At 35.6% G+C, this 26,125-nt stretch overlaps 3 protein-coding genes and 2 non-coding genes across 7 annotated transcripts; 3 read left to right on the top strand and 2 right to left on the bottom strand.

Annotated features, from left to right (window-relative positions):
- On the top strand, positions 1-71 carry TRNAG-GCC (transfer RNA glycine (anticodon GCC)). The gene has a single exon. It is a non-coding gene; the product is annotated as a tRNA-Gly (tRNA).
- A 12-nt stretch (positions 72-83) lies between these two features.
- On the top strand, positions 84-175 carry LOC145565955 (small nucleolar RNA snoR114). Its single transcript, XR_014095303.1, has one exon. It is a non-coding gene; the product is annotated as a small nucleolar RNA snoR114 (small nucleolar RNA).
- Positions 176-283: 108 nt separating this feature from the next.
- On the bottom strand, positions 284-3,636 carry LOC145562542 (BAG family molecular chaperone regulator 7-like). The gene is made up of 3 exons (XM_081622851.1): positions 2,855-3,636; positions 1,172-1,453; positions 284-771 (listed from the first exon to the last, which is right to left on the bottom strand). The coding sequence occupies exons 1-3, from the start codon at positions 3,527-3,529 to the stop codon at positions 550-552; spliced, it is 1,179 nt and encodes a 392-aa protein (XP_081478977.1). The 5' UTR covers positions 3,530-3,636; the 3' UTR covers positions 284-549.
- Positions 3,637-9,818: 6,182 nt separating this feature from the next.
- LOC145564132 (vesicle-associated protein 1-3-like) lies at positions 9,819-14,284 on the top strand. The gene is made up of 11 exons (XM_081624470.1): positions 9,819-9,870; positions 9,953-10,043; positions 10,172-10,242; positions 10,326-10,407; positions 10,677-10,789; positions 10,910-11,080; positions 11,179-11,217; positions 11,676-11,717; positions 11,982-12,023; positions 13,336-13,413; positions 14,049-14,284. The coding sequence occupies exons 2-11, from the start codon at positions 9,995-9,997 to the stop codon at positions 14,157-14,159; spliced, it is 798 nt and encodes a 265-aa protein (XP_081480596.1). The 5' UTR covers positions 9,819-9,870; positions 9,953-9,994; the 3' UTR covers positions 14,160-14,284.
- A 4,361-nt stretch (positions 14,285-18,645) lies between these two features.
- On the bottom strand, positions 18,646-24,046 carry LOC145562541 (putative disease resistance protein RGA1). Of its 3 annotated transcripts, none has more exons than XM_081622848.1 (2): positions 23,859-24,046; positions 18,646-22,956 (listed from the first exon to the last, which is right to left on the bottom strand). In XM_081622848.1, the coding sequence occupies exon 2, from the start codon at positions 22,945-22,947 to the stop codon at positions 19,507-19,509; it is 3,441 nt and encodes a 1,146-aa protein (XP_081478974.1). In that variant the 5' UTR covers positions 22,948-22,956; positions 23,859-24,046; the 3' UTR covers positions 18,646-19,506. The 3 variants fall into 3 exon arrangements, with proteins under 3 accessions (XP_081478974.1, XP_081478976.1, XP_081478975.1); XM_081622850.1 differs by having other exon boundaries at positions 18,646-22,890; XM_081622849.1 differs by lacking the exon at positions 23,859-24,046 and having other exon boundaries at positions 18,646-19,005; positions 19,471-23,006.
- Positions 24,047-26,125: the final 2,079 nt, after the last annotated feature.

Here is a 26,125-nt window from a genome sequence, read left to right as displayed (position 1 = left end):
GCACCAGCGGTCTAGTGGTAGAATAGTACCCTGCCACGGTACAGACCCGGGTTCGATTCCCGGCTGGTGCAAAAAAATGTGTGAAGCTGTGATGAATTCTGAGCACAATGTGGCAACTTAGGGTCTGCCACCATCTTCTGATATTCCAGAAGAAGCTAAGTGTGCATCTGAGCTTCCTTTTTTGCTCAACTAAAGTACTAAACCTCATACTCCAAGTTCCGGAACAAAAGCCAAAAAGGATACGTAGTACGAGTATGAAATATTAGTAAAGGCAGTAACAGGGTTCACCAAATCAATACTTGCATAAAACCCAGATCACATAAACTTCAACATCATCCCCAAACAGTAAGCTCATATGCTCAATAGTACATGAATAATCGGTAGGGAAATCCTCTCGAGAATACATACTACGCTACACCTAAGAACCAAGCCGCTTAATATAAAATGTTTCCAGACTGCATACTCTAACCTCCTAAATTAACCAAGATACAAGTCATACAACAACAAACACAGCTGAATAACATGCTTTTATGCGTGCAGTCAACTTCTTTATACGCACGCCTCAAAGGTTCCATTTTCTTCATCAAGCATTTGGACTACCTGGGCAACACCTTCTGCAATTTCCTTTTGGATGGTACCACTAGGCATGTCGAAGGTCCTTCGCCTCATGGAAAGTGATTTCCCATCAGACTGGGGTTCCACCACATCAAGCATTGCCTCCAGCTCATCAACCATTGACCTCTTTGCAGCTCTCACCATCACATCAACTCCCTGAGCATTGAAAAAAAGATAGGTTAGCGTGAGGCGTACCCCCTACATTGAATGTAGATAAGATAAAAGGATAGACATGTCAAATTAAATCAGAACTCGGGATGATTTCTGACTTTCAGTTAAGGGTCTCATATTGGTTTTTTGGGGGTACAGAATCATTTTTGAAACCTAAATTTCCAGAATAGTGTCAAGTTGGTTCAAAGATATCCATTTTTTCATAGCACAAGACTCTATATCAAATGAAAATCAGTTTCTGGATATATAATCACCTTATCACCTTCAAACCTAAATTTTTGGATTGGTCTGGTTAGATATTCAGATAAGGTGGAGGCAGATTTACATGAAGGTAAAAGATTTAACCAACCAAGGTACTACGACTACGAGTGAAACAAGTTCTCACCTCGATAGCATCCACAGTGAGGAGCAGAACGATAATTTTCTCCGAGAACTTTTGACGCTCCTCAGCATCACGGGAAACACGGCTACGGTAGGAGAAGTTGTGGAACATAGCCCTGAGTTCCTTCAACTTGGTTTTTGCAATTGCCAGCTCACGAAGGGCACGAAGGGCCTGAGATCTACGAATAAGATAAGCCCTGAAGCTATACTGGATCAAAGCTGCAGCATCCATGGGTGATAGTTCTTTCTTTTTTCCCTTGCTATTGGCAGCTCTTTTGGCAAAAGCCTGGCACCAATACAACAAAAGTATAAGATTTCCAAATTCCAATCAAAAGAACTAGCACCATGTTTAAGGAAAGAGGTCCAAAATTTAAGAACAAATAATAATAAAAACAGCAAAACAGAACATGAGACTAGCAATGAGTAAATAGTAACACTCAAGGAATTTAAATTACTACTCCGTACTTCATTTGAGATTTCTACAACGTAGGATCTGTCACCATGAGAACACCAGGAGCTGGACACCTACAGAGCATATATGATTGTTTACCAGTCCTTTACAGATTACTTTTCCGAGGTGGATTCACTGACCCATGTGATATGACTGATATCCATACATTCATAGTAGTAATATGCATGTACCAAATAGTCAAATACTCCAAGGTGATTACAACTCAAGCTCAAAAAGAGCTATTATTGAATTTGCAAAGACATTAACTTACATTGAATAGTTTGTTAAACCAACATCAGAAAACTTTTTGTTAGCAGGTATCGCATATACTAACAGTAGAAACACCTTCCTTTCGATGCTATATGAAGCTACTTATGCAAAATTTACACAATTTCTAGAAAATTGGAAAGGAAGAGTTAAACCAAAATCTCAAATTGACCAGAGGACCTAAAGTCGCTATCTCATTTTGAATCACTGGGATAAATCAGCCCTAAGCACAAGAAAATGCATTGCTAAACAGAGGTATAAAATATATTGGAGAATTTGAGGAATCGAAATCACTGCTTATAAGTTCTTCCATTTCCATACAATGACTTTCGTTTCCCCCTTGAAACCAACTAAACAAGGAGCACATTCTCATCTCTACTCATATACCATATAGTTCACATGTTATCACCAATGTCCTGCATCAATGATTAGAGGTAGGTCTCTTTTCCTAGTCCAAACTCTCATTTGCCAAAAATAAGTAATAACTACTCAAAACGCCGACATAAACAACGAATCAATCAAAACCCTACACAATCCTCTAACATTATCATATTTTGGTGAGATCAACATCCCTATTAGATCAATCATTTTTACAGCATTGCAGTCTACATATACCACCTCTTAAGATCTTCTAACATCTCAAAAACCAGTTCACATACCTCAATATCTTATCTATGATTCGAAGTTCATCACTTTCAAGCTCAGTGATCACCATATCAACACAGCAAAAACAGGTATACCTACATTACATAGTCTAGTAATTCACCTTAGGTTTACCCAACACCATTATTCATAAAATCATCAACAACAACCCATCAAAATACTTCAAAATCATTTATTATACAGCATTTCAAAATACCAATTAATAAAATCAAATAATTTACTCATTTTACTATATCATAACTTCAATTAAACCATACAAACACAAAATGCATATACAATAATACAAAAGAACATTAATATATATACCTGACGCAAAACTACTGCTCTTTGATCAGGTGATTCTTCGATCTCAACAATGCGCGTAGCAGAGGATCCCTTCTCACCACCATTCTTCTTCTTCTTCTTCTCAATCTCTTTCCTCTTCTTATCACCACCAATAGTAGCCTTCCACGTGTAAACCCTCTTATCATCTTCCTTCCCTTTAATCTCAGTCATCCATTGATACTTTCTCTCTCCTCTCTTCCCTTTCTTGACATCATCCCCTTCAATCTCCGCCGTCCACTTGTACTTCTTCTCAACATCCCCTTTAATCTCAGCCGTAAACGAGTACTTCCTATCCAACTGTTTCAACTCCTTCTGCTTCTTCTTCTCCTTCTCCTCCTTCTCCTTCAACAGCAGAAGTCGGTCGAACTTCGACTCGAGCGAGCTGACTCGGTCAGAGATCTTCTTCAGGTATGACTCGGAAGAGTCGACTCGGCGAATGACTCGTTTGAAGGATGAGCAAAATGGGGTTGATTCGATCTGGATTAGATCGGAGATTGAGTCAAATGGGGTTGGGAAAATGAGTTCTTCATCTTCTTCGAAGGGAATTGGAGGAGGGAAAAAGGGGTTTAAGGAGAGGGATTTTGGGGGGAAAATGGTGGTTTCAGTGATGAAAAATGGAGATAATTGTTGGATGATTTCGAATTTTTTGTAGCTCATTTTTTTTTTCCAGAATTTTTGTTCAGAGGATGAAGAAGTAGGAGAGAGAAAATGAAAGATGAAGATAAATGAAGAATTGATGATGATGATGATTGAAAGGGAAATGTAGCGATTAATTATGCGGGGAATTGAAGAGGAATGAGAAAGAGTGAAGGGTAATTTGGGAATTTCACACTTGTTAACGAGGATTTCACGGCCAATTGATTGCGGGTTTTTAAAGATTCAAAAAAAAAAAAAAAAAAAAAAAGTTTAATACTACTTTGTACTCTCTTTTGTCTTAAATTACTTTTTCGCACAAAGAGTATACACCTTATAATGTCGTATTTGATTGATTGTATTGTAACATTTGTATGTGAGATAACATGGCTAATGACTAAGGACTAATGATGGTAGTGTTTTGTACTCCGGTATTAGTCATCGATCTTTAAACTAATTTGAATGTATGTGATTAAGAAAGACTTTCGAGCAAATCCTCCCAAACGATTAGAAATGGTATCAAAGGTTAAAATGAATGTGGGTCATGATGGCTTGAGCCTCCATGAGTTGAGGTTAGCTAGGCTCAGGCCACAAGCTACATGTTGTCAAGTGTCAAATTTTTCTAAATATCGACCCATGTGAGGCTCAAACTCATGTACCACAATCCACAACATCTTATTGCCATCGTATGTTTGCATGTCAAAGTCACATTTCACATATTTTGTATGCTTTTGTTATATTGTGTCGTGTTTGATCATATAACCTGTAAAATAATAATGAATGCATCATATTATATTTTTTCATAATAACACGAATTAGGGCCTATTCAGTTCAGCTTAATTACAGTTCAATTTAGCTCTAATAAGTTCAGTTCAGCTCCTAATTTGCTTCTCTCATAAAATATTCATTTTACCTCTAATCAATTCAGTTCATCTCTAATCACTTCACTTCATTAAATATAAACAGATCCTTAGCGTCATGAATGAGCGAATTTTCACTCCTTTAACTCACAAGTCACAACTATTCAACTAGGGAAAGCTAAAGAAGAAGAGGTTTTCTCTCTCTAAAATTAGGATAGCTGTCACTTGTTCTTATCCCACCGCTAAACCCAGTCTTCACACCGCCTCACTGCTCGCCGGCGACCTGCTCCCCCTGGTCGTTTTCCTTCGGTCGCCGGCGAGTGGTTCCCTGCACCTTGGTGATAGGCGCTATCGGTCTCCACGGTTTTACCTTCAATTGTCGGCAGGATCAACATAAGAGTCGTGGTTCGTGGTGGCTTTATTTGCTGTTTCCGGGAGCCTAGAGGTGAGGTGGTGGTGTTCTATTTTGCTTCGTTAATTAAGTTACTCTTCTTCAGTTTGGTAGGTTTTTTACGGTGTCTTGTTTGGGCCTTTGGGGTCTTTGGTTGTTGTTAGTTGTTTGCTGCCTTTCTTCTGGTTTTTTTTGGATACCCTTGGTGAGCCTTAGCTTGTTTGTGGCTGGGTTTGTAATTAGGTGAAGTGGGTGGTTGATCCTATAGAAGTTCTGTGTGGTTTATCAGGTTGTGTAGTAGATGGATTTGTGTCCTGCTTTTGCTGAGTTCCATCTTCCTGCTATGTTTAATGACAAGCACGTTGTTCGTATCCTTGATTCGTTGGCTTGTCCTGATGATGTTTTAGTCCGTTCTAAAGTTTTCAAGGAGGAAGGTAATTCCTTTTTCCGGGAACACAAGTTTAAGCTTGCTTTTTCCAAGTATGATTTAGCGAGTAAAGTGTTATGTTTTAGTTTGCCTTCATCCCAAGAGACATATGCTATGTTTCGGTCTTTGGCCCTAAATTTGAATCTCAATTTGGCTGCTTGTGCCCTGAAATTACAGGAATTTGATTATGTAATTAAGTTATGTTCGTTTGTGTTGAGGTATGACTCATGTCATACAAAAGGTTTATTTAGGAGAACTTTGGCTTTCAAGGGGTTAGACGATCTTCTATCTGCCAAATCTGATCATTGTAAGGTTCTTAATAGTGATTCGAGGAATGTGGAAGTGTTAAAAGAATTACAGGAGATTGAAAGGCTTTTAGGTTGTGCTTCTTTAGTAGATCTCACTTTGGGGGAAGTTGCTTCTCCAACCAGTGAGGAGGTATGTGGTATGGAGGTTATTCCTGAGGAGTTACCTAGTGGAGATCACATGGACTGTGATGTTGTGAGTCCTGTTACTGGAACTCCTCTAATAGTGTCAGATGAGACGATTTCTCACGATTTGGATAGGGAGTCTACTCCGAAATCAATGCAGTTGGATAATGGGGTGCATCAGCATCGATTTCGATCTAGTGGTTGTTTTGGTTCATCTCTTCAGATTACAAGTTCTAATTTGCAGCGTCTTAAGCACGGTGAAGTGCTTAGTTTTTATCATTCTAGGTCTATGTCGGTAATGTCAGTTCGGGTCATTCCGAATAAAACTCAAATCTTGACAGAGGTCCCCCTAGGTGAAAAATCCAGGGAAGCAGAGACTTCAATTCCTTCGGTTCTTCCTTTCTGTGGCTCGGAGCACCAAGCGGTTCCCTCTCATCAGGTCTTGAGTGCTTCTTCTCAATCGTCCACAATTGAGGCAGCTGCAAATCAGGTTTCGGAAGAGTTAATCAAACCATCAATATTACAATTTCGTCTGCCAAAAGGGGCAGCTTCTCAAGGGTTTATAGGCAGTCGTCAGGGTCATAAGGTTCGAGTTCTACCTTTGCCTTCCAGGGTCTCATCTCGTCTGAATCATCAACAACGGACTATTTCTCATTCTCGTCTTTGGACGTCAGGTAAGATGTTTTATGATAGGATATTTGTAGGTTGCAGGGTGGATCATGTGGGCTCAAAGCGACGTCCAGCTTCGTCTTTGCCGCTTGATCTGGAGTCCAGCAAGGTAGCTCGTGTGAAGCGCACTCGCATTGGTCCTTCCTGGGTTTTTGTTACTTAATGTTGTTTTAGTCGTCTTGTGTGTATTGTTGTTTTATTTATAAGATCCTCTTGTAAAAAAAAAAAAAAAAAAACTATTCAACTAGGGCTCACAAGTCACAACCTCATCTTCCGTACAATCTTTATCATTGCACCGCATACTATTAGAAAATTTGGCTTCTTTTTGCACTAGTAAAGGAGATGATTCCTTTTCTTAATTTCTTTCTGCCTACTTTCCTTTTTTGCCCTTTAAGAAATTTAAAAGCTACATTTCACATGTATAATTTTGGACGGTTGCGATGGAGTTGATGGGAACCAAGTGTGGGCCACGTGGGTATATCCGACAAATAATAGTTGTCTGAGTGGGGCCCTTAAATCTAATTTTATTTGAATTTAATATCCAATTCATACCTCTTTTATAACTAGAGTTGTGTTAATGTTTCTCTCTCATCATTAGGTGGGGATGTCTGATGTTTTGCTTGGTTTACGTCTTCATATTCCTTTGACTCATCCTTAATTTCTAACTTCATTATTTGTGGATTTAATTTGTGAGTTTATCTTTGATTGGTTTAGTTTATTTAATTGACACTTCGCTACGCCACTCCACTAATCCACTCCACTCTTAAAGTCTTCATGTTATGATTGTTATCTATCCTCACTCGACTATCCCGATTTACAATTTATACAGAGTATTAGATCTGGTTATTGAGTAGGGTTACGCAATAATAATAAGATCATTGAGTAAGGTTGCGCAATGATAATAAGATCATGGCCAAATTTAAAGGACCCTTAATGGACGAGGTCTTCAACAAACAAGGCTTAATTGGATAGAGTCGATATAGGGCTAATTGGCAAAAGTTGCAAAATACATAAAACGGAGATACAGTAGTATTTATGACATTGTCCAATATTTATTTTAATTGATACTCCGTATTATCGACCCGCTATTGATCTGCAATCCACATTGACCTTTTAAAATGTACCCCTATTTGACTCGACCCACACTAACCCTAACTCAAGTCTACAAAGTTTTCACTAGACATGTACGTAGGGATGGCAACGGGTCGTACTCGGAGTGGATTATGCTAAATCCGACTTCGACCGACAGGAAGTCGGAGGCTAAATCCGACTCCGACTCCGACTTCAATATCCGACCTCCGACTCTGACTCCGACTCCGATCCGACCCGACTCCGAGTTGTTTTTCGTTATTCAATATACTTTGAGAAATTGGGCTGTTTGGGCCTTTACAACCCACACCCAATGCCACCATGACCCACACAAAAATCCACTATCTATTGGAGTCGGAGTAGGATAATCCGTCAGAGTCGGACATTTGTCGGAGTCGATTTTTTTTCTCGGATTTTTTGTAGGATCCGACTTTGACCCTCCTCCGACTCGTAGTCGGATTATTTTAATGGAGTCGAACTCGAATTACTTTTTTGTCGGACTCAGAGCGGATTTTTTTACCTCGGATCGGAGCATAGTAGGGTCGAATCCGGACTGAATTGCCATGATGTACGAGTATGTAACGAGTTGCCTATGCATTAACTTTATACTTTGTTTTATTCAGTTTGTGATTAATTTATTTAATCTAAATTTATATGAATTTATATTATATGAACATACTTTTTATACTTGTAGTATTTAAATTTAAACTTACTTGTGAATAATGTATCATATGATTCATAACCTATCTTATGAATGTACTTGTAACATGTACTGCGATTCCACTCTTGCTGTTAGATTTATACGAGTTGCCTATCTTAAGACTCATAACCTTGATTGACACTAAGCTACTCCACTCTTGTTGTTAGATTTATCTTTAAACAACTCTATGCCTTGATTACACTTGGGTGTATATAACAAATTCTACTCAATTTCATCGTTAATGTCCAAAAGTAAAGTATGCCTTGTAATTTATATGCACCTATTTAAGCTTTGGCTTGATTAAAAATGTTTGAATTTATCTGGATTTTTTTAGCTTATTTTGTGAGTGTGTTATTGTTTATGTTGAATGTAAAATTATTCATTATGTCTTGAGTTATTTTGGTTGAACTTATAATACTTCATTTCATTAGGACTATTTTAAATTAATACTCCTATAAGTTAACAAATCTAAAATCCATCACATTATTATAAACGATTTTACCAATTTCTATTCTAATTTAACTTAACCTCAATTGATTCAATTTTTGTATAATGTAACTTCTGTGTGACCTCAAATATAATAAAAACTTTTTATTAAGGGCATGTTCTGATTGACTGAACTGAGTTGAGCTAAACTGAACTTATTAGAGCTGAACTGAACTTATTAGAGCTAAACTGAACTGAACTGAATGTTTTATAAGAGAAGGAAGTTAGGAGATGAACTGAACTGAACTGAAAATAATTGTGTGAGAACATGCCCTTACTTATTAATAAGTAAACGATAGAGGACGAAGATTAAATTTTGTATTATTTAATGATAAGGTTTGGAGACAAAGGCAAGGAAAATTGAGACCAACTTTCAATAAACGCAACTTAATCCTCAACAAGTTAGCAAGCGCACACGTTTAGGGTTGCAACCTCGACCTCTAATTGCTTGTCTTAGGCTCTTAGCTAAGCTATGCTCCAATTTTGCTAGAATAAACCCTATTAGATTAAATATGCATCCAATCTCAAAAAAAGGAAAATTTGTCAATTGCAGGTATTTAAAGTTAGTATTTTACAAATTGCAGCCATTTAAAAAAAAATTACAAGTTGCAGCTCAAAAGTACTAATAAATTGTAAATTGCAAAACAATTCAATTATTTCATCGATTTAAGTGTTGAAAATATTCGGTTATGGTTTTATCGGCCATTTTAGCCCTTACGATGTAAAATGAGCTCAAAATTGACAAAAAATTAATGTAAGAGTCTTGTTTTCATGGTAAAAATTAGTTGCACACAAGTCGATACATTTTTTATATGCAAAACGAGGCACTTATTTTATTTTTTTTTGCAAATTTGAGCTCAATTTGGGTCCTTAAAACTAAATTGACCCTTAAAACCTTAACGGAACATTTTTCAACACACAAATAAATGAAATGTTTTTATTGGGTTGCAATTTACACTTTATTACTAGTACTTTTGGTCTGCAACTTGCAATTTTTTTTAATTAAATGACTGTAATTTACAAAATACAAATTTTAAATGGCTATTATTGACAAATTTTCTTAAAAAAAATACTAGTTGTTCTTAAAATTCCAATTGTCTTATTGTCTCATAGATTACGGACAGTAGTAGATAATTTAGCCTTGAAAGTGACTTTTTTACCTTGGCAATATCAACACCCAACTAATTACACAAAAAAATAAATAAACAAAAAATACTACAGTATTACGGAAAGTTTTACCCCCGAAAATCAAGAAAGTGAATCTAATAGGGGATGCAAAACAACTTTGTTGCGATTGAAAGAAATCATCGAGGTCCCATCTTTTTTCTGCAATTAGAATTTCAGAATTACCCTTCTTTCTTTTTCTTGCTGTAATAATCTCTCTTATGTCATAGGTTGGTCAAAAAATACAAAGAAAACCCAGTTAATTTTGCAACATGCTCAAAAAATTCATTAACGTTCAACCTTCTGAGCTCAAATTCCCATGTAAGTTCCTCCATTTTTCTCTCTTCTTAAACCTTTCTTTCTCTTTTTTGTCCTTTTGTAGTCAATCTTATTAACTTACATTGTTCTTGTGTTGTTCTGCATTGCAAAATTTATTGGGGTTTTTCCAGTTCAATTGAATAAGTTGAGTATAGTTTGGGTTGAATTAACCAACAAAATCGATCATGATGTTGTCTTCAAGGTACCCTTTTCGTTAAATTTAAGAACTTTTTGTTAAATTCGGTGTTGGTGTTGTTAAATTTATTGGTTTTGTGAAATTTCAAGGTTAAAACAACGCATCCCAAAAAATATTGTGTTCGCCCCAATGTGGGTTTGATCTCTCCTGGCTCAACCTGTGTTGTTAAAGGTAAATTTTCTATCATGGGTTAATTTATGCAAATTTTGGGTTGTTTGTTGAATATGTTGATTAATTAGAGTGTTATGTATATTATACACCCAAGTGTACTTAGCTCTTAGGTACACCCAAGGCTATAAGCACGCTTTTGCTCGAGTTTAGGTACACTCGGGTGTATAACAAATTATGCAAAACATTACAATTTCCCAAGTGTACAAGTGCAATTCAACAATGTGTCTGTTTTTGGTTACTTATTTATGTTGACACTGGGTGTTTTTTAGTTAGTATGCAAGCTCAAAAGGAGTTTCCTGTTGGTTTGCCAAAAGACAAGTTTCTAGTGCAAAGTATGATAGCACCAGTTGGGTTGAGTGCAGAAGCTATAACCTCTGATATGGTATGATCAAATTTTTCTTAGGTTGATGAGTTTTTCATTGAGGATTATTGGGGGAAAAAATAAAGGAATGGGTGTTGTGAGTTTTCACTAGTTTGTATTGTGTCTTGTTTGTCATTGTAGTTCAGAAAAGATAAAGAAAATGATGTTGAGGAGTTAAAGTTGAGGGTAGTCTTTGTGACTGCAAATCCACCATCCCCTATTCCCGAAGTTTCAGAAGAAGATTTTTCGCCTGAAGCAAACGAGCTTGAGAACCCGGATCACAAAAATCATATTATGGAATTATTTGATGCTGTAAGTGCTACTTTCTGCTGTTAGGATACATTTCAAAATGCTACTTGTGCATTTTTGGATCCTCATTCCTCAGGCTGTAATTTAATTGTGTGTTTCAGGCAACAAGTGGATGTGAGCTCCAAGATCAATCCTCCAAGGTTTAAAATCTTGTCACTTTCTTAATGTTACATCAAAGTTGCTTGATTGAAGCTGTAAGAAATTCCGTGTTTGAAGCTTTAAAAAGTCACACATTATCATCTTGTGATTTTCTTAGTATTTTATTATCTTAAATCATCAGTCATTAATCACTTGTCATTCCTTGTGGATTCGTTAGGAGGCCATTTCCATTAATTCCACTTCCATCTTTTGAAATTGAGTGTAGAACAATAGAACAGGTGTAACTGTGAAAGCATGCTGGTGGAAACCAAGGCTAAACGCCTAAACTCATATGTTATTTACGCAATTCTGATGTTAACACTAGTGATAAAAGTCATAATTTAGGTCCCCTTCTCAATTCTCATTAGCTCTATTGTCCTTGCTGGATTCATTTTTCCTTGACAAGTCATTTAAATCAATGAAGCAATGCATGATTACTTTTATTGTTGTATCTAACTAGGAATCAAACACTGACACAGAGGACGAAGATAAAAAATTCAAGGTGATTACTATCTCTGTCTTGCAATAGTTGGTTAATGGTTATGATGTAAAACTCCATTGGTGGTGTACTGTGACTCCAAAATCGGTCATGCATTTCAGACTAATAGAGTTATAGTTCGTTGTTTTTGATGCTTCCCCACTTTATTGCCTTTACATTTTGAATGCTTGGGTCATATGGTTGAATATAGTTTCAGCCAAGTGTTTAAAATATTTTATTGCATCATGGATGTCATTGCAGAATTAACTCTCTGGTTTTTGAATTCAGGATTCAAATTCTACGTTTGAACCTGAAGAGCAGCTTTCTCAGGTACAATAATTTGAATATTCTTGATCTTAACATGCATGTGGATGTAGCCTTTTCTCTTACTATCACTTTTTTTATGGCTTACCTAAATTGTAAATGATCATAAAAGTCTTCATTAACTTATTGCTTATCATGATTCCTGTAGAATTCCATCACTTTTTTTGGGTGTGAGCTGTGTATGGTATTTAGAGTTGATATCTGAGACCTTAGCATCATATAGTTTACTTTATTATTTGGGAGATTACCAATCTTAGCATATTACTGGATGTTTAATGGAAAAGAAGTGTTAATGGACAGGTAATCTCTCAAGTTGGTTGATTTTAAAATTAATGAATCCACAAAGCCAAATGGAAACGCTAAAAGCCTAAAATCTTGATGGGTGACTAGATTTTTATAAGTTTCATATAATCAATCCATTGTAAGTGATAATATCTGAATGTAAGTTCTAACTCTTTAAGGATTGCTAAGACTTGAACTTTAAACCATTATATATGAATTAAAAAAAATTCTTAATATATTTGCAGATACACTTTTAGATTCGTGTTAAATGCTAGTGGTATAGGGTCTTTTGTTCATAATCTATAAGATATTTCAAAAGTATTTCCTTCGCTGCAGTTAATGCCGTAATGGACTATCCACAATCAGGGTAGTTAGAGAGAGTGTTAGTCATGTGATTGACATGCAGTATTTAGGTGTATTCCGAGGTGTTATTGCACAAGGATGAAACTAGTGTTGTTGATAATCATGGGCCAGTTAGAGTGAGTGCTGAGGATGAGGTCTGTACTAACATTTTAGGTTAAGTTAAAGTGAAGTCAAAGTTTAACTTAATAAAAAAATAGCTCATGTCTGGTAAGTTAATCTATAATCGTCTATTCCTAGCTGCACTTGATATCATCTTGTAAATGCATATACCTTCTTAATATTGTGAGTCGTGACACAATTGCAGGAAGAAAGTATAATTCCTTTGTAAGAGCTCTTCTAGCAATCTATTTCATTCATGTTCCTGAGTTCTTCCAATTATGAGGAATTTGATGACTTTCATTTCCTGTTTTATAATTGGCAAAAATTTACGGTATGCTTATATGCTATAGAAGGCAACCAAATAAGTGTGGTCAAGCTATCAGAAACTCAGAACTTGCTGTAAACAAATATATATGAAAAACTTTCCTTGATGTGTACTAATAGATGTAATACTGTACTCCGTGTCATGCATATGATTCACACAAGCTTATGCTTCTTATATCATGCATAATAATTAATGACCTAAATAATGTCTACAGTTGATGTAAAATTATTTGATGGTAAAACGTTTCAGGACTGGGATAGGGTTTGTCAGCTTATCGGCGAAAGGACTTTCTTGATGCAAGAAAATCAGGAGCTGCAGTATGAAGTGGTTTGTCTTGAAATCACTCCTTTATTTTTTCTGTTTCGATCTGTGTCATCAGCAAATTGTTTCCCCTTTGTTTCCTTGTTGGTATATGATTTAATTTAGTAGCTGGGGCTTACAATTTCTCTTAAAGATGCAAAATCTATTACTGAGTACCATATAAACCAAGTTCTAATGCATTCTGAGTTTCTGTTATTTCTAACAGTTTAAAAGGGGTAAATTTAAGTTTATCTCTGAGTTAAATTTGTGAATTTATCTTCCCTCACAACCTAATCATTTTCTTTTATTTTTTAAATGATAAAAAGTAAAATACTAAAGTGGCACAGAAATACATGCATAAAGTTGTGAGAGGAGATAAACTAAAATGTTAATCTCTGAGATGAACTTGGGCTTCCTCGTTTAAAAGCAAGCATTTGTTGTTGCTTGTTTGCGCTGAGATTTGCATATTCCGTCCCTTTCTTCTGTAGTAGTACCTATGCTAAATTCCATAATAAGTATCAACTAATTCTTCTGAAACTTAACCTATGTTGAAATAAATAAAGTCAATAGCCTCTTGAGAACTTTGGACTGAAAATTTTCTTGCAGAAAAAACATACTGCAGCATTTATATCTTTGGCCAACATATTTTGTTTTTTGGACAGGAAATGATTAGGAAGCGAATCTTCAGAAGCACTAGCAATGGTCGTAATGTAATTCCACTCGTGCTCTTAGCCTGTTTCCTTGGCTTTCTTGTCGGGTATGTGATTAAGTAGCCTTCCGCAGTCCCATCGGAAATCTTGCCATCACCACTGTGTATACAAGCGAGTAAGCGACAACTTGTCACTTATATATCTTGATGTAGCTAATTAGCATTTTTACTGTTAACCTTTTTGACTTCTGATTAATGATCAAAGATCAAGGTTCTCTGAAAGATAATCTCTGGTTGTTAATTTGTTACTTTACTTTCTGCTTTTGCTTCATCTCAACGGTAAAGAATATGCCCATGTTTTAAAATTTTGTTACGAAGTGATTGCGATTCTCTAAACATAATTAAGTACCAAAGTTTTGTGTTAAAACTTTCATTATATAGACAAAGAACCATCTGCTTGAATAATAACATCAACATTACATAAAAACTAGATTTTTTCTATAAAAATACTTCCAATCCCTAAATAAATAATGTATTTTAATTTTTAAGTAGGAGTAAAAAATACAGCAGGTGAATGATAATCTGGAAAATCAGGAAAACCTGCCATCAGAGAAATGATCCCTATTCCTATCAAACCACCCCAGAAAAGAAACCTGAAACAGCAGTGAGTATTACTGGTAACATAATCTTCTTCGTCGCCGTCATAATCCTTTTCTGCCTTTTCTCTCTTGTCTTCCTTTCGATCAATTACCCTGATTATTTCCACCTCGTCCCTGGTCGTTTCGAACTTTCCAACTTCATCCTGTTCATCAGAAATGCTCTTCTCTGCATTTACTACCCTGTTTTCAGTATAATCATCAATTTTAACCAATTCCTGACCCTCTTGTTCCCCCTTGCCTTTCTCGTAAAGCCCTTCAAATTCCATTAATCTGTCTTGATCATCGTCTGCAACAAACTCAGAATTCTGATATACCTTGTACCCTTCCAAGTCATGATCAAGTTTTTGCACTTGTTCATGATAATCTTCTTCATCAATACAAGAATCAGAGTTGGAACACACAGGGGACTCAGCAGAGACCGTGAATGAAGAGGTTGGACGGGGATTGGTCAATTTGCTAATGACAGACTGCATAGTCTGAACCCGACGAGCAATCTGGTGCAAGTGATGTACATCTTCCTGTCCTATACCCGAGCTTTGATTCGAGGCAATTTCAGCAGTAACATAATTGTGGATGAATAATAAATTATAATCAATCTCACCAGGAACAAAATCGTAGGGAGTCGTTATGTCGCTTTCGCGAAATTCAGAGACTAAAGGAGTGATTTGGGATTCCAAGTTATCAAGTTTCTTGTTCCACACCGAGTATTTCTTCTCCATCTCTCTTTTATTGCTTTATCCCTCACTTGGTCTGTAACTCTGTTTTTATATTTTCTAAAGGTAGTTATCGTTGAATCAATGGGCGGTTAAAGTGACGGTTGAGAATTTAGAATTCGTGGCGCCAAACTTGGTAACTGTCAATATCATTATCATCATGCAAGATGTTTTTTGGGCCATAATTTAGTCGTGGGCCGTTTAAGGCAAGAAGGCTTAGCCCATTAGAGTGTCGCCTAGTCCAAACCTCTATTATTTCCTTGTTTTTTTTTTTTTTTTTTTTTTTTTTTTTAAAAAAAAACCTCTATTATTTTTTTTCTTACAAAAAAAAAAAAAAAAAAAAAAAAGAAAAAGTTTTTACATTAACCTGAGCCAATAACTAGTTGATTCATAATCCAGATATAAAAGGAGTTTGGAATGCGGGTACAATGTTGCACTTGTCGACACACACAAGGTGATGAGTGTCCTACACACATCACATACTTAGAAGCGATATGTAACATGTAAAAAGACTAAGGGATGCATTACAAGATGTATAGACGGGTATACAATAAAAACAATGCTTACACAGCCTAATATTTACTTCATAATTGGAAATTGGGAATTCGCATTAGGTAAGTAAACTCATAGAAAAACACGTACTACTTTAAATATTGTAAGGAGTATTAATCATCACATCACCAATGTGACATTATACAAAACATCTTTTGAACTATATTTGACACAAAGTCTAATTATACTTCATATTTATACATCAAAACTACAAAATAATCATGTCAGGAATATGTGAAACAAAATTAAGGGGAAGGGGTTGGAGATTAGGAAGAAGAAATTGACGATCTTAATTATGAGAAGGCGGTCTAGATCTCGGCTTAGGGTAATCTGAGTAAATCCCAGGATAACGAGCATGGTGTTTGTTAGAAACGTGCCAAGAAACAACTGATTTCTTCATAACAACTGAATTTGCTTCTCTTCTATGCATCATTTGCTTCATTAATAACCCTCTATGTTTTCGTGGTTTTCGATTAAAATTTGCAACTTCATGAGTTAGCATTTCCTCTTGTTTGTTAATAGTAACCAACTTCTCTGTAAATCTCTCTATTACCTGCAATTTTTTAAAATGAACATATTGTAGTTAGTTACATATACATTTATTTACAAAAAGCACGTACTCTCTAACACATTAGAATTGTATGCAAATCAACATTTAAGTTTGACAATTTTATTAAATTTCAACAATGTAGGTTCACCCATAATCTTTATGTGAGTGTTGAGAATTCGCTTTTTATCTGATTAACATTAAAAAAAAAAAAAAAGAAAAAAAAAAAAAACCTACAAATATGTTTTTAAACATATATTTGGATGCCATTTCTTAGAGAACATACCAACTAAACTTATATCAAATCTAATTTTTTTTTATTTAAACTATTCGTGTAGTTTCTATATATTAATTCAACTATTTTCAAAATTATTGACTCAAGTAAATTAATAACTACTCAAATGGAGAAGGATAAAGTGAAAAACACTAACCTTAAATGATTGGCGAATTGATGAAACTTCAGTATTAAACCAAAAATGACGAGCTTTACATGCATTAACCAAAAGAAAGAAAATCAATGTGCTAATGAGGAGTTTAATCGCCATGATAATCTCTGAGATTAAGGATAGATGAGATTAAGCTAACTCGAACGAGTAACAAAAGTAATACATATAATTATACCAAGAAATGAAAACACGAATATAGAAATTGGACTTAGGATATAGCTATATATATAATCATACTTTTTATTTTTTTTTTATTTTTTTTATTTTTTATTTTTATAGTTAAAAGGAGATTAAAAGTACATCTATATATATGTAGGCTTAGCTAAGATCAACAAACATATAATTATATAATAATTACATTTAAATTAATGTATTTATAATCTATGTCTTCTAAAATTGTAGGCTTCAATGAAGAACAAGACTACAAGAAGAGCACTTTTTGTGCGGATGTTGTCGTTGTGTAACTTGTGTTGTGCTTGTAAATTTTAAAACAAGAACATGAATATTAGTATTCAATATAATGTGCTTCCCAATAGATTACGTTGACAACATAAAAATATGGACAAATAAATTGGAAGTTATTTTAGTGTTTGTGTTCTAATCCGGTTTAATTAGGGACAAGGTTAAAAAGTATGCCTTGAAAAAGTTTGGTACATTGGAGTGAGCAACCCCTTTGTGCCCTTGGATGAGTTTTGAAATTAGAAAATTTGACAGCTATTATTATTATTATTATTATTAATTTTTTTTTAATGACATAGATTTAAGAAAAGCAAGAAAAGTTAATGATTTTCGACCGATGTTACCGATTATTTAATGTTGGATGTCAACTAGATTAGTTGTTTAAAATTTTAGACATGTTGGTACCGATACGTGGATCAGATTTATTTTACTGTACATCATTTGCATTTTGCACCTCGTAAAATTTGTGCATATCCGGTTTCATGAGTCCTCTTCCCATTGCATACATTTGCATATTTGCTGTTAATCCTTTTGATGATTTCACATTTAACAAAAGCACATCGGGATCCGAATGACTTACTTAGGAGTTAGGATTTTGACTTTAAATGGTTAAACATTCTAGGAGAATTTAAATTTTAACCATCAACAAGACATTGCCTTTGATATTGAAGAAATTATCAAATACTTTGATGTCTTTGATATTACTCATGTCAAAAGGAATAACAATGCTGTGGCTCATGAACTTGCTGCCTTTGGCTTGGATATGAGTGTTGGTCACACTCTGCACATGGTCTGCCCAGAGAGAGCAAGGTTGATTTATGAAGAGGAGCAAGCTGCTATTGCTGCTATGCGTGCAGCATGAACTTTCTGCTACTTTCAACTTGAAGTACTCTACTTATAATCATAGTATTAGCTTGGTTTATTTCGTTTCTCGGAAGTACAGTTTATTTGGGTTTTGGTATTGGTCCTCTAATTTTGTTTATATTTTGAGGCCATTTACCTTTCTTAGCTTCACTGCCTCTAATTTTGTTAACGGTATGAGGCCTTTTGTTTTTGTTCCTGTTTTAGTAACTAATTATGTTGTAAAACCTCTTAACTAATTAATATATCGTAGTTTATGTGTTAAAAAAAAACAAGACATTGCCTTGTCGACTGTAACAAGGAAATGTGAAACAAGCCGCAAATTGTGCTACAAAACACAAGATAAACAAATCAATAGAATATTAGAATATACTTAGTAAGCAGTACTACGTATTAGACTATTAGTAATACTGTAATAGTTTGAACAATAGCTTGTATACTTCTCTTGGTAGAGATTTTCAAAGAGTTTAATAATGGAAAACCTCGTGATTTGAGTAATTTCCATTAATCAATATATATTACAACAAGAGTTCTAATTACGGCGTATATTAGGAAACTAACAAGTTGTAAAAAGTTCTTTTACAGAACAAGAAGTATATCTTAAACTTATGAAGAGAACACAATGTGTATACTCTGATATTCTTCATCAAACTAGCCTTGAAGCCCTTGTAGCAGCTCTTGTTTATCAGCAACACTTCACACTTGCCAGCTTATTTCTAAATCCCTCTAGTACCTGCACAGTGTACAATACTAGTGAACATCCTACATACAGTCAACTACAGCATACTGAAAATTGAAAATGTATCAGTGAAACTGAAAATTGAGAATTTGATTCTAATATGGCATTTCAAGAGCAGAACCTCATTTGCAAACCATGTTTATTATAATGGAATTTCAATTTTCATCGATTTTCTGGAAATGTGCAACAAAAGTAGCACCATTTAAAGTAGAATTACTGTTAGCAAAAAAACCTAAAGAAAACTTAAAACCTGAACAATTTCCAATTGATTAATGATCATATAACTCCAAACTAAGCTTGTATCAAATCAGCATAAGACCCATCTAGAAAGAGCAGCAATGTTGTGAGCCTGTGAGTTATATAAAAGGATAATGCTAGAAAATATTATTATGGAATGGAGGAAGTATGATATATATCAAGTGTATTGCAGGGAACAGTAGTATTTACTTGTTTGCGTACCTGTTTATGGAATAAAAATGATTATAGAGAAGTAAGTCATGAAAGAAAATCCTTTCGAAAATTGATGATGGGGATGTGTTTAATGTAGGGCCAATCCTCCCCGGGGGGATCTTTTTGACATTTACTCTTCAAGCTTTCTGAACATCTGAAGAGCTCAAGTCGGTTCAAAGAGGTGAGTTTGGGCATCCAATTCGGTATTGATTCTAGTCTTCTGCAATCCTTAATAAAAAGGTATTTGAGGGAGGCCAAGGATTGCATCCAATCAGGCAGACTCACTAGCTGTGGTAGACCCTCAAATCTTAAATCGAGGAGGGAGTGATGAAGGGATCGCCATGGCCTGCCATCCTCTGTCTCTTCTAAAAGCCTCACATTTGGACAGTTCCGTATCACTAACTTCTTTAAGGCAGTGAGATGCTCTAATCCTCCACAAACACTCCTTAGTTTGTCACATCTTTCAAATTTCAAGGTTTGCAGAGAAGACAAGTAGCTGCGAAACACCTCCTCTACTTCTTCCAAGCTCTCCACTTCACACCAAACACCTTCAAATGATAAGCTTTCAAGGCTCCTGAAAGCCACCATTGGCAGACAATTTAACCACACCACATTGTCTATAACCACGCTCCTTATTGTAGGAATGAGAATAGTACTAGTTTTACTCGAATTTTCAGGATCACAAGAGAATACCGATGAGGGAGGAACTTCTCCTATTTTTTCATCCCTTTTTGCTTGTAATATTTTCAGTCTTTTATTGAAATTTTTTAGGAATAGATATTCAAGCTTGGGACACAATGGAATACATGTCAACTCTGGGCAATCAATTATTGTCAAACCAAAGACACATAATTGTATGTTTTTGTTATCTTCAAGGAGATCAAGATTACCTCTCCATCCTTTCAGCTTCGGCAATCTCAACAACCTAAGGATTTCCAAGGAGGGGAAGATTGATACACTTTGAGCACATTCTGACCCAGGCGTGGAACTGAAAACTGATGGACTAATTTCTATGTACTCCAACTTAGGCAAACTATTAAGCCAGAGGGATTTGAGATGTCGCAAGCTTCCAAGACATGGAAGGTACTCCAACTCCTTGCAAACCTCGAGATGAATATGTACAAGATTTGGGAGAAGGGTTGCCCAACCAGGCATTCTCACACCACGGTACCTTGATACGTCTAACCGCTTCAGATTCGAATGTGGTTGCAGCTCTTCCATAAATCTTGTTGCTTCCTCAGTATCCACATCTCCATCTACCTCCTGATGACAAAAAAGAAACTTGAGGCTCTTGAGATGTCCCTTATTCTTTAGATAATGTCCTTCAGTTCTGCTCTCATCTACCTTAACAACATTTTTAGGCCACTTAAACTGGATATCAAGGTGCCCGTTGAGGTTGTTCATAGCCTTAAGATCTTCCAGTCCATCAAGCCAGTGCTTTGTACTTGAGTAACTCCCTTCACCACCCACTATAAAATCACTCAGCCTGTGAAGGCAATTCAACTTGCCCATCCCCATGGGAAAACAAGTCATCTTGCGACAATCAGATGTAAGCAAGGTCCTAAGCTTCACCAGCCTGCTCAAATCTTTTGGCAGCTCTTTCAACTGACGGCAACGACTTAAGTTTAAGGTTTGTAGATTACCTAATTTTGTAATTGACTTCGGAAGCACTTCTAGTTTGCTGTTCCACGAGAGATCTAAATACCTCAAATGCAACAGTTCACCTATTGAGTCTGGCAATGTTTTGAAACTTAGATGACTCAAATCCAATGCCCTGAGGCAAAAGCAATTAGCCAATAATGCCTCTGCTCGGAACTGTTCCATTTCAACAACTTGTCTCCTTTGGCCAACAAAAAGAAACGTTCGAATATGGGACTTGTATAACGAACATCTTTCAACTTTGTTTCTGGTCACAGACAGATGGCGAACTTTATTATCCAAGTTACCGCAAAAGTTATGTGTTGCACGAATCTCCTGTTTAGTTACTATTTGAGCAACATCGTGCATGAGATCGTGTATCTTAAAACTCACAATATCACCACTCTTCACATCTCTTAATACGTCTTGAAAGAAACATCTTTGCAACAAAATTGAAAAATATTCCTCAGCAGCATCTTCAATGCTTTGACCTTCATCTAAAGGGACGATATAGCCTTGTGCCATCCAAAGGCTTATTAGCATCTCCTTTGCTATCCAATAATCCTTAGGAAATAACGCACAATAGCTGAAACAACTTTTTAGGGGAGACTCGAGATTATGATAACTCAGCTTCAATATAGGCATGATGTCATTCTGGCTATCTCTGAGGTTGGCTAGTCCAATTTGCGCAAGTGATAGCCACTTACTCTTGTCTTGACCATATAAGAGACTTCCCACAACTCTTATAGCAAGGGGGACTCGAGAACATCCTTTAACAATCTCTTGCCCTATACTGACCAAGTCATCAGCAGGGTTAGACGATTGTAATCCAAAAGCCATCCTTTCAAACAAACACCAAGAATTCTCCTCTGACAAGCCTTGGAGCTCATATGTTAGACCATCTCCTATAATTTTTGCTGTCGCTAGTGAACGTGTTGTTACCAATATCCAGCTTCCTCTTTGACCTCCGATTAAAAATCTTTCCAGGTCACGCCACTGGACACACTTCTCAGACCATACATCGTCTAGAACAAGCAAGTATTTTTTGCCTGCTAGTCGATCGCGTAGCTGTTTCTGTACCTGATCCAAGGTGGAGTGCTCATGTGATTGGCCAGAAGCCAAAATCTTACATAGAATTTCTTTTACATCAAGTTGCTTCTGATCTTGATCAGAAACACAAGTCCACAACCTCAATGGAAATGCACTTGTAACCCTTGGATCATTATGCACAAGTTGAGCAAGGGCTGTTTTGCCCAACCCCCCTATTCCCACAATCGTGAGAAAAGATACATCGCGTTGCAAATTAGAATCGAGCATCATACCAATAATCTTCTCTAAGTCATCCTGTCTTCCAATGATATCACCTGCATCCACATAAGAACAGGTCTCGAGCCTTCTCCTCTGAATAGGCTCGGGATCATGCTTAAAGCTAAATTGAGTGTTGTAAGCAATAGAATCCAGTTTCTTCCTGATTTTCTTAACCCCTCGAGACATTTTATAAGCAACACCTAGCGGGTTATCAGAAAAGAAACGAGACACCTTTTTAGAGAGACTACCGCCAGCCTCCAAGAGTTGCTTCTGCTCAGCAAGGGTAACAAACTCGTCCAACATATCATCTGCTTCAAAGACGGCGTCCTTGAGCTCCTCGAGCCGATGCTGTGCTTCATGGGAGAGCTCCTGCTTGGCCTCTGCATCAAGAAGCACAGCATTGACAGCAGAAACGGTGCGTCGGAGATCATCAAGCTGGGATTTGTAGCCAAAGATTGAAAGGATCTCTTGGAGCTCTGAACACTGCAGCGATGCAAGCAGAGTTTGAGCAGCTGATAGCACTGTTCCAATAATATCCATTTTTTTAAACTGAAAAAAGATGTGTCTAAATAAGATGCTAATTTGCAAGCTCTGCTATATTCCACTCAAAAAAAAAAAAAAAAAAAAAAAATATTATAGCAAACATCGAATCAAATAGTTGAAATCTTGTAGAAAAGGAGATAAGGCAGTGGTTTATTGAAATAATGTAAGATCAATTTTTCATGCTGGACCAGTCATTTTTCATCTAAAGCAATAATTCAGTTGCTCCACAAATTTGGTTTTTTCCTTTTTGTTTCACTGGTCTAGTGGGGCTATCGCTAGAACAATTTCTGGGAAACGGGGCAAAGAGTAACCACGTACCCCCGTCTCTAAAAGATTGTCCCATATAATAATGCCCAAAGGTTCACTAAAATAGAGGTCTAACAAATAACTCACCACCAACAGGTTTCTAGCAAATTATTCAATGCCATATAGATCAAAGCCCCTGATTAAATTCCAAAAATCTAATCCATGAAATCTTTAAACAACATTAAGTATTTAAAACAAGCATTTAATGAAAAATACTCTTTCTTAAACTTTTTCTGATCAAATTTTGACCTGCACATATGAACTGAAACAAGAAACTGAGCTTACAATCACAATAGCACCACACAAAATACAACAATTAAAAATGTGAACGAGACCAAATTACAAATTAAAGTTGCAATGAACGGAAAAAATTTAATATAATTGATTGCACATTCTGAGAAATCAATGGCGACAAATGTTCTTATTTATAGCAAAGTACTAATGTTTAATCAATAGAATGATAATTCAAGGAGGTGTGATAATGGAGATTGAAAAAATAGTTCAATAATCCAGCTAAGAACAATTAAATCAAAGATAATTGTGTAATTAAACCTTATATTATCAAATTATTGATGATTATAGAGAAGAATATATATTCATACCTCAGCTTTAATGGAGGAGAGAGAACTCGGAGTATGCTTCAATGGAAAACTTGGAGTACGCTTCAATGGAGGAGAGAGACTGAGAGAGAAAAAGTTGAATGAATTTATGAGTAGAGCAGAGGAGAAAAGTGGAAATCAGGAAAGTATAGCTTTTGAATTTAGTCTGCATTTCAGCTTCATTTCAATAGAAATACAGACTACTTGTAGTTTAATTGGGAAAAATACAAAGTACCATGATCTCCTAGGAAGGAAACTCTAACCCCATGATTATGACTATGATTATGTACTGTGAATACTACCTCCATTTAATAGTTTTTCAACGATTTATTTAATATAAAATATACAGAGTACGAATTTTGTTTCGCTATAATTATGACATTTTTTTTTTTTTTTTTTTGACAGGAAGAAGAATATTATCATTAATAAATAGCCGTACGATATCTACAATAATAATAAAGATTTGTAAACCACACATCTAGAGAAAATAACATAACTTTTACAATTAAAATCATAACTAATTTGCACATCAGGTATAGCTCACACTCCACCGCTTCAAACTTGATGCGAGCATTGATTTTCGATGTCTTTGCATCTTTCCAAGTAAAGACCTTCACAAATTGCGCTGATGTTTTGATCGTAGAGTTGATGACGAACCCTAAACCCATATGGATCCAAACCGCATTCTCAGTTATTATTAAAACCCTAAAAATAAAATTCTCATCCATAGATGAGAATCAAAATCCCAAAAAACTGGGAAAAACCCAAAAAAATTGGGACAGACTCTCACAAACGGAGAGAACAAAACAAAGCAAAACAAATCAAATAACAAAAAAGCGAATTAAATCAAAGAAATTAGACTATTTCCGGCCTAAACGGTCAAGAAAATTAAAACCCTAAAGAGACAGGAGAGAGAAGAGAGAAAAGAGAGAAGAGGGAGTCTCCATATTTATGACACTGATAATCTAACTAGTTTTCGATATATTTTCCGGATCAACATATTCACTTATTTAAATTTCACTTTGAAATTCCTCAGCCTTTATACGTAATTAGGAAATTTGTCATACAAGTATCAAAACTTGCGAGTATCAAAACTTGTAAAATCATCATTTTACGAGAAAAAACCCCTTGAAAAAATTTTGAAAACCAAAAACCTCTACTTTTCCGACGTTGATCAACAATTAATGCTTAGTTGCTGTTGGAGAATTTAGAGTATTTAGTTAATTATTATTCATGTTATGTTAAGTTTCAGTCATTTGGTTAAGGTGTCATGACTTAAACAACGTTGATTAAGGTAGTAGTATACAACTAATCAAGAGAAAGGATTTCAGTTTCAGTTTCTCTTGCATTAGTATGGCAGTTTCTTGATGCATTACAACTTATGTATCAATTGATTATTAATGCATTGTTTAATGCATGTCTTAGTACATTGTTTAAGATATGTCTTAATGCATTGTTTTAGTTTCATATCTCTTGATAACATTTGGCGGTGAATGCATTGTTACTTAATGCATGCCTTAATGCATTATTTAATGTATGTTTTATGACATTGTTCAACGCATGACATAAAACATTGTTTTAATGCATGACTAAATGTATTATTACGTTTGGTAGAATGTAATGACGTACTACTATCTTATATATATGAGAAACTCCTCATATGATGAATGAAGGTTGAGAGATGAAATATAATTTCTATCTTATCACTTTGGCATAGAGAGTTATTATCAGTTGTTCATTTTCACAAAATCCAAACACTTTTATACATTGAATTGCTATCATCCTACAAGTGATAGTAATTTTTCTTCGTTGTATCTCCTGTGTAATTTCCGTGATACTCGGTTGTAGTATAGGGTCGGAATTATACTTTTGGGAAAGTGATCCCGTTCACGCCTCGAAGGTTTTACCAATAAGTCCATTTCCATTTCTTTGTGACCCTTGTTTACTAGAAAATCCCCAACAGTCCAAAAGTATAATTTACTACAAAGATGGCAAATGTAAAGGAAATGATGACCAATTTCCAGAAATTGGATAAGTTCGAGGGTATTGATTTTCGAAAATGGCAAAAGAAGATGCATTTTTTCTTGACAACTCTCGGTGTGGCTTATGTTCTCACATCCCCGAAGCCATCGAAGGAGGAAAATGAGACATTGGAGGCGACTAGAAAGAGGAACAAGTGGGAGAATGACAACTACATATGTTGTGGTCACATCCTAAACGGTATGTCTAATGAATTGTCTGACGTTTATCAATTTCATGAGTCCGCTAAA

The sequence above is a fragment of the Chenopodium album genome, chromosome 10 (assembly GCF_948465745.1).
Source record: "Chenopodium album chromosome 10, dcCheAlbu1.1, whole genome shotgun sequence".
NCBI classification, from domain to species: Eukaryota; Viridiplantae; Streptophyta; class Magnoliopsida; order Caryophyllales; family Amaranthaceae; genus Chenopodium; species Chenopodium album.
The sequence above is the reverse complement of the archived record's forward strand: the minus strand, read 5'-3'. Positions and strand labels throughout refer to the sequence as shown.